Below are 6,917 nucleotides of genomic sequence, written 5' to 3'. Positions count from 1 at the left end.
GCCGATGCGGCTACGCCGACGGTCACCGTCGACAGAGCCTATGCCGACGATGGATCATCAGACTGTACCGACGGTGCGGGGCCGTCGGCGCACGGCGTGTTTCCCGTACTGCAAAGCCTTCGTGCACGCAGAAACGCCCTGAACGGCAGGCACCGTAATGGATTATCAACCATGGCGTATTTGCATTGCGGCATTACCCGTTGCGTTACTCAACAACCTGGCGCGATTGATGCTCTGTTCTGCTAGCTCTCTCCGTGTCGAGGCGTACGTGGCTGCAGTGCAACTGGAGTCCGGCAGTAAGTCACCGGAGCCTTAAAGCGGAAAGGCTCCCGTCCCGCGTTTCGGTCCATCTCCCTTGCAAGCAACGGGAAATACCCCCGGATTCGGTTCGGTTTCGAGGTTCTTGTTTCTTGCAAGCCAAGTGCAAGCGCTGGCCGACCAAAACGCCCCGGCAAGACCGATCCAAGCCGTCACGCCGCGCCGTGCATTCCCCGCGAAATTCCTTTAAAATTCCCCTCCCAGCTCGCGCTACCCGGCACAGATCATTCGCATCACCTTTCCCCTCCTCCCGATTCTTCAGAACACATAGTTCGAGGCGCGCGAGATCGGCAATGGCGACGGCGGCGCCAGCAACGCAGCACGAAGTGGCGGTGGCGCCGCAGCAGCAGGACGTAGAGCACGATCAGATCCGTGTCGACGAGGAGCAGCCTCTCCTGGCGAAGCGATCGCCCGCCGTCCTCCGCGATGGCGACGGCAACGGCGGGATGAGCCCGATGCAGAGGGCGATCAGCCAGACGTACCAGAGCACGGCGCACCTGGCGACGCTGCTGCCGACGGGCACCGTGATGGCGTTCCAGCTCCTCTCCCCGATCGTCACGAACAGCGGCCACTGCCTCCCTTCCAACCGCGCCATGGAGACCGCGCTCGTCTCGCTCTGCGCGCTCTCCTGCTTCGTGCTCAGCTTCACCGACAGCTTCCGGGACGGCAAGGGCGCCGTGCGGTACGGCTTCGCCACGCTCCGCGGGCTCTGGGTCATCGACGGCGGCGCGCCGCTCGACGCGCAGGCCGCCGCGTCGTACCGGCTGCGGTTCCTGGACCTCGTGCACGCCGTCGTGTCCGTGATGGTGTTCGCCGCGGTGGCGCTGTTCGACCAGAGCGTGGTGTCCTGCTTCTACCCGGTGCCGTCTGAGGACGTGAGGCAGGTGCTCACGGTGCTGCCAATAGCCATCGGGGTCGTGGGGAGCATGCTCTTCGTCACCTTCCCGACCACGCGTCACGGCATCGGTTTTCCCCTCTCCAAGCACTGATATTGGATATTGGACTGCTCGTCTTACTGTAATCGATTCTTCTGCGTTCTCTCACGGCCTAAGATTCATTCAGCCCGTTTGGGTACTTAAATATGGTGAACTTGTGTAAGATAAAAGCCGACTTCTTTCTAAGTCGATATTGGTTGATACATGCTTTCAAGTTCAACATTAAGCGCGATTTGAGAAGAAACAAAAGGTAATGATGTGATTATTTCTCAGTTAACTGGGTTCGTTAGTTCATGTTGTAACTCATGACTAGCACAAACTATGATGTAAATCAAATGATCTAAAACTTAACCGAGCTAGCAAATCCTAAAATGTAGGATGTCTCTAACGCTCAGTCGCAGTTAAATTACATTAGTATATTGCGTACCTAAATAAAGTGCAAACAACAACAAACACGAATCTTTAAGTAGAAATAAAATTCAACGGTGAAGCACGTGACTGGGACATAAGCTAAATCTAAGCTAGCTGAAACTTAGCAATTTCGTAAAATGTAATGTATATCTTCGGCCGAATCCCCTCCCTGGCAATCGCTCGCTCGAGCGATCGATTTCTGTGGCGCGGAGCGCTCGCGCGAAAGCGCGACTCAATTCCCTTTGTATCACGTGGTGTTTTAATTGCGTTCACACGTATTCACACTAACAGGTTGTATTACTACTTTGCAAGTTGCATTAGCGTTCACACTGCATGCATGCACATGCACAGAGCATCTCATGAATTTGCATTTAATGAGCCAACTTTTCATTAAATTGTTGCATGCATACACATAGCATCTCACTCTTTTTCTTCAGCGCGAGGCAGACTCTCAATTCACTTTTTGCAATTCCCTTTTCGGTTTTTTTTTCGTACGGTAATTCATATTTAATGGGGTCCTTTTGCAATTCCCTTTTTCGGGCCAGTGGTTTTTAAGGGGGAAAATAACGGGTGGAAAGATCTACTTGCAACTCAAATGAACTACCACTTGCTACTCAAATTAAGTACTGTTTTAAGTTGTAATCTAACAAAAGTTGCTAAAAAAATTCTTAATGAAAATTACTTTTTAGGGTTGCTAGGTATTTATATTTACCGTTGATAAATAACGGGGCACCGGGTTGATAACTTGTAAACAAAAAAAGAGTCGCTACATTTTTAAATTAAATTAAATTTTTAGGGTTGATATTTATTTATATTTACCATTGATAAATAGCGGGTCACCAGGTTGATAGCTTCTAAACTAAAAGAGAGTGGCTAAAATATTCTAAATGAAATACTTTTAGGGTTATTATTTATTTTATATTTATCGTTGATAAATAACGAGGCACCGGGTTGATAGCTTGTAAAATAAAAAAATATTCGCTAAAATATTCTAAATGGAATACTTTTTAGGGTTGGTAGTTATTTATAATTACCATTGATAAATAACGGGGCACCGGGTTGATAACTTGTAAACTAAAAAGAGCCGCCAAAATATTCAAAATAAAATTAGATTTTTAGGGTTAGTAGTTATTTATATTTACTATTGATAAATAACAGGACACCGGGTTGATAGCTTCTAAATTAAAAAAAATCGCTAAACTGTTTTCAAATAAAATTAACTTTGGGGTTGATAATTTTATATATTTACCGTTGATCACTCAAGTACGGAGGGGTTGATTATTCAGATAGAGAGGGTTGATAACTTTTAGCCCGAAAAAAAGTGTCTCAAAACATATCAACATGGGTGCTAGTTTTGAAGATCTCGTCGAGACGGATTTATTGGTGAAAGCGAATCTTAATTTGGAGTTGTCGTTTGAAAGTTAAAACATTTTGAATTTACAAATTTGGAAAAGATTCCACTGACATCAGCATATTCGTCTATTTGTGCATGCATGCAGAATTTCCCCTCAATAGGCTACACCAGGTTGATAATTTTATATATTTACCGTTGATCACTCAAGTACGGAGGGGTTGATTATTCAGATAGAGAGGGTTGATAACTTTTAGCCTGAATTTTTTTTTTCTCGAAACATATCAACATGGGTGCTAGTTTTGAAGATCTCGTCGAGACGGATTTTTTGGTGAAAGCGGATCTTAATTTGGAGTTATCGTTTGAAAGTTAAAACGTTTTGAATTTTCAAATTTGAAAAAGATTCCGCTGACATCAGCGGATTCATCTTTTTGTGCATGCATGCAGAACTTTCCCTCAATAGCCTGCACCAGGTTGATAATTTTATACATTCACCGTTCATCACTCAAGTACGGAGGGGTTGATTATTCAGATAGAGAGGGTTGATAACTTTTAGCCCGAAAAAAAGTTTCTCGAAACATATCAACATGGGTGCTAGTTTTGAAGATCTCGTCGAGACGGATTTATTGGTGAAAGCGGATCTTAATTTGGAGTTATCGTTTGAAAGTTAAAACGTTTTAAATTTTCAAATTTAGAAAAGATTCCACTGGCATCAACGGATTCGTCTTTTTGTGCATGCATGCAGAACTTTCCCTCAATAGCCTGCACCAGGTTGATAATTTTATAAATTCACCGTTGATCACTCAAGTACGGAGGGGTTGATTATTCAGATAGAGAGGGTTGATAACTTTTAGCCCGAAAAAAAGTTTCTCGAAATATATCAACATGGATGCTAGTTTTGAAGATCTCGACGAGACCGACTCATAGGTGAAAACAGATCTTAAATCGGAGTTGTCGTTTGTGAGATAAAATGTTTTAAATTTTCAAATTGAGAAAGATTCTCGCTTTACGTCATCAGATTTGTTCCCTTCTACATGCATGCAGAACTTTCCTCAAATAGGATATACTACAGTCCAAAACATTCCTAAAATGGAAAAAAATTATGTCCTAAACCGATCGCTCAATTTGCTTTGAGCAAACGATCGCTAGCTAGGGTAGCCCTCATCTTCGGCACGACTATAAAGGCTAGGCTACTTACGGATATTTAAAACGGAACCCAGGTCTAGATGCTGCTATTATCACAACCGACCAGTTGCTGCAAGGTTGGTGTTGAGTGTTGTATTTGCTAATGTATTTACGGCTTTATCCAAAATAAGTAAGAGTGATGTGGACCACCACCACACTTACACCACCAACCCACACGTTTAATTATTTCTCTGTTGCGATTTGAGCGGTACAAACGGCATGCCAATGCCCTAGACCAGATTGCAGCAGGTAGCAACAGTGGATCGCAAGCCTTGGCGAGCTAGTGGATGCTGCTGCTGACGATATCGGTGGGGCGCGCCATGGACGTGGAGCTGTATGCGGTGGCGGAGAGATGCACATGTGGGTACGAGGACTACGCCGCTGGCCGGTGCCATGGCGCTCGAGCATCTAACGTCACGTCATCAATTGGGAAAGCTAGCGACAATGGGCCCACTCGGTAATATCATATCAACAACGCTTGCAAGTAAGTGACTAGGTCACAAGAGATATGATATTATGATGAAAATTTGAATTGTGTTTGCCGGTAACGAGATAGAACAAAGGTATAGTGGATACCGAAGATCAAAGTCTCAAATAAATAGAGGTATCGTGTTACAAAAGAAATAGGATTCAACGTTGAGGTTCAAACAATAAACTTAACTCATAGTTGCATAGGAACCGTTATGGTTTTCCAGAACCCCCTGATGGTCATTGATCATAGAGTCGTCTCGATCATGTCTACACATTCCCCAACCTATATGGTTGAACACTTAAGGGTATACGTCGCTTTGAAATTGATTAAGTATTGTTCGAGAATAGGAGGAGAACACCGGAATTGTTCCGGAGAGTAATCAGAATAAGTTCCGGGGTCAGAGAATAGTTCAAAGACTTATATATATGTTTATTATTTAATTATATAAATTAAATAATTAAAAATAAAATAAAAAATAGGATACCCCTAAGTGGGCCACCATATAGCAGCATATTAAAGGGGGCCGGCCTGGCCAAGGGAAAGGGAGAGAAAGGGCTGGCCTAGTGGGACCGGTGCACCCCAAACCCTGCGCATGGGAGGGAAGGGGCGACGGCTACCCCTGGTAGCCCCACCTCTCCCCCTTGACTCATATATGAAGAGCCCCAAGGCCCCCTCCTCATTCATCCATTAAGTTCTCTCTCCCTCTCCTCTCCTCTCCATCACGTGTGTCTCCAAGTTTGGAACGCGCACATCATTGGAGTATTCTCATCGGACTGCACGTCGTCGTGTTGTCGGGACACCGGTCCAAATCTTCTTCTTCCACTGCACCGCGGGACCGGAGCCCAGGAGACGTCTATACACAGTACATGTGTAGAACTGTAGAGCTGCGACACTTGGAGCGCTTCATCGTTGGACTTCTTCACGACCTCGAGGTTGGCGTCGTTGTACAACTTCATCGATAGACGTTCACTTTGAACGTTAGGTTTTTTCGGTGTTCAAGGGTATGAACATCGATTCCCTCTGTTACGTTGCATCTCCATAGAATAGATATTGGTTATATCGTTTTGTCTTAGGAATTTTTTTGTTTTCTGCAACAGAACCCAACAAAAAAAATAGTTCCTCAACAAACAGGTTATTCAAGCTTCTCAATGAGGAGGGCGTGTGTCAAGATGTACTGCAAAATAAATACCTCCAAAATAAAAACATTATCACAAGTGACAACTAAGCCCACTATTTCACAATTCTAGAATTGCATAATGATTGTCAACAAAGATTTCTTTAGTTGTGCTTTTTTTCTAGACAGGAAATCGGCATACGACATACGACTCATTTTTGGGAGGACGCGTGGTTTGGAGATCAGCCTTTGGCCAACATCCATTACTATTTTATATAGTGCTACGAAAAAACGGAGGGGGGGACGGGGCGGCTTATTGTCTGATTGACCAAGATTGGAAGTCCAAGATCAGAAGTTCTAGCCAGATCCGCACCGATATAGTTGGACGGATCTGTACCGACATAGGTTAGCCGGATCCTTACGTGTGCAACAAGTTCTACCTAGTTAGCATAGTGCTAGTAGAGTCCGACCTAGACTACTCCTTATAAACCTTAGATGCTAGGGATCCTGGGAGCCCTTGAGGCACGCGATCTTAGATAACCAGTCTTCTCATTGTAATCGTGCACTTACTGCACTTATAGTGAACTATAGCATCACTCATAGTTTCGCCACTATTGCGAGATCTGAAGCTGGGTAACTTGTGTCCCACCGTCCCGGTAGCTCCTTGCCTTTCGCCCACCTCTACCTCTCTCTCCATGTCGTGAGGCACCCTCTGATGGCGCGTGAAGCACGCGTCTGTTGGGAACCCCAAGAGGAAGGTGTGATGCGTACAGCAGCAAGTTTTCCCTCAGTAAAAAACCAAGGTTATCGAACCAGTAAGAGATAAAGGCCACGTGAAGGTTGTTGGTGAAGGAGTGTGATACGTCTCCAACGTATCTATAATTTCTGATGTTCCATGCTTGTTTTATGACAATACCTACATGTTTTGCTCACACTTTATAATGTTTTTATGCGTTTTCCGGAACTAACCTATTAACAAGATGCCACAGTGCCAGTTCCTGTTTTCTGTTGTTTTTGGTTCCAGAAAGGCTGTTCGGGCAATATTCTCAGAATTCAACGAAACAAAGACCCAGTATCTTATTTTTCCCGGAAGATTCCAGAACACCGAAGGGGAGACGAAGATGGGCCAGG

The 6,917-nt window shown here is 44.9% G+C and overlaps 1 protein-coding gene across 1 annotated transcript; it reads left to right on the top strand.

Annotated features, from left to right (window-relative positions):
* The first annotated feature begins 417 nt into the window (after positions 1–417).
* Positions 418–1,530, top strand: LOC127327559 (protein DMP6). Its single transcript, XM_051354337.2, has one exon. It carries the CDS (start codon positions 612–614, stop codon positions 1,305–1,307), a length of 696 nt encoding a protein of 231 aa, XP_051210297.1. The 5' UTR covers positions 418–611; the 3' UTR covers positions 1,308–1,530.
* Positions 1,531–6,917: the final 5,387 nt, after the last annotated feature.

This window comes from Lolium perenne, chromosome 1, assembly GCF_019359855.2.
Source record: "Lolium perenne isolate Kyuss_39 chromosome 1, Kyuss_2.0, whole genome shotgun sequence".
Classification (NCBI taxonomy): domain Eukaryota; kingdom Viridiplantae; phylum Streptophyta; class Magnoliopsida; order Poales; family Poaceae; genus Lolium; species Lolium perenne.
This window is presented reverse-complemented; position numbering and strand designations above follow the sequence as displayed.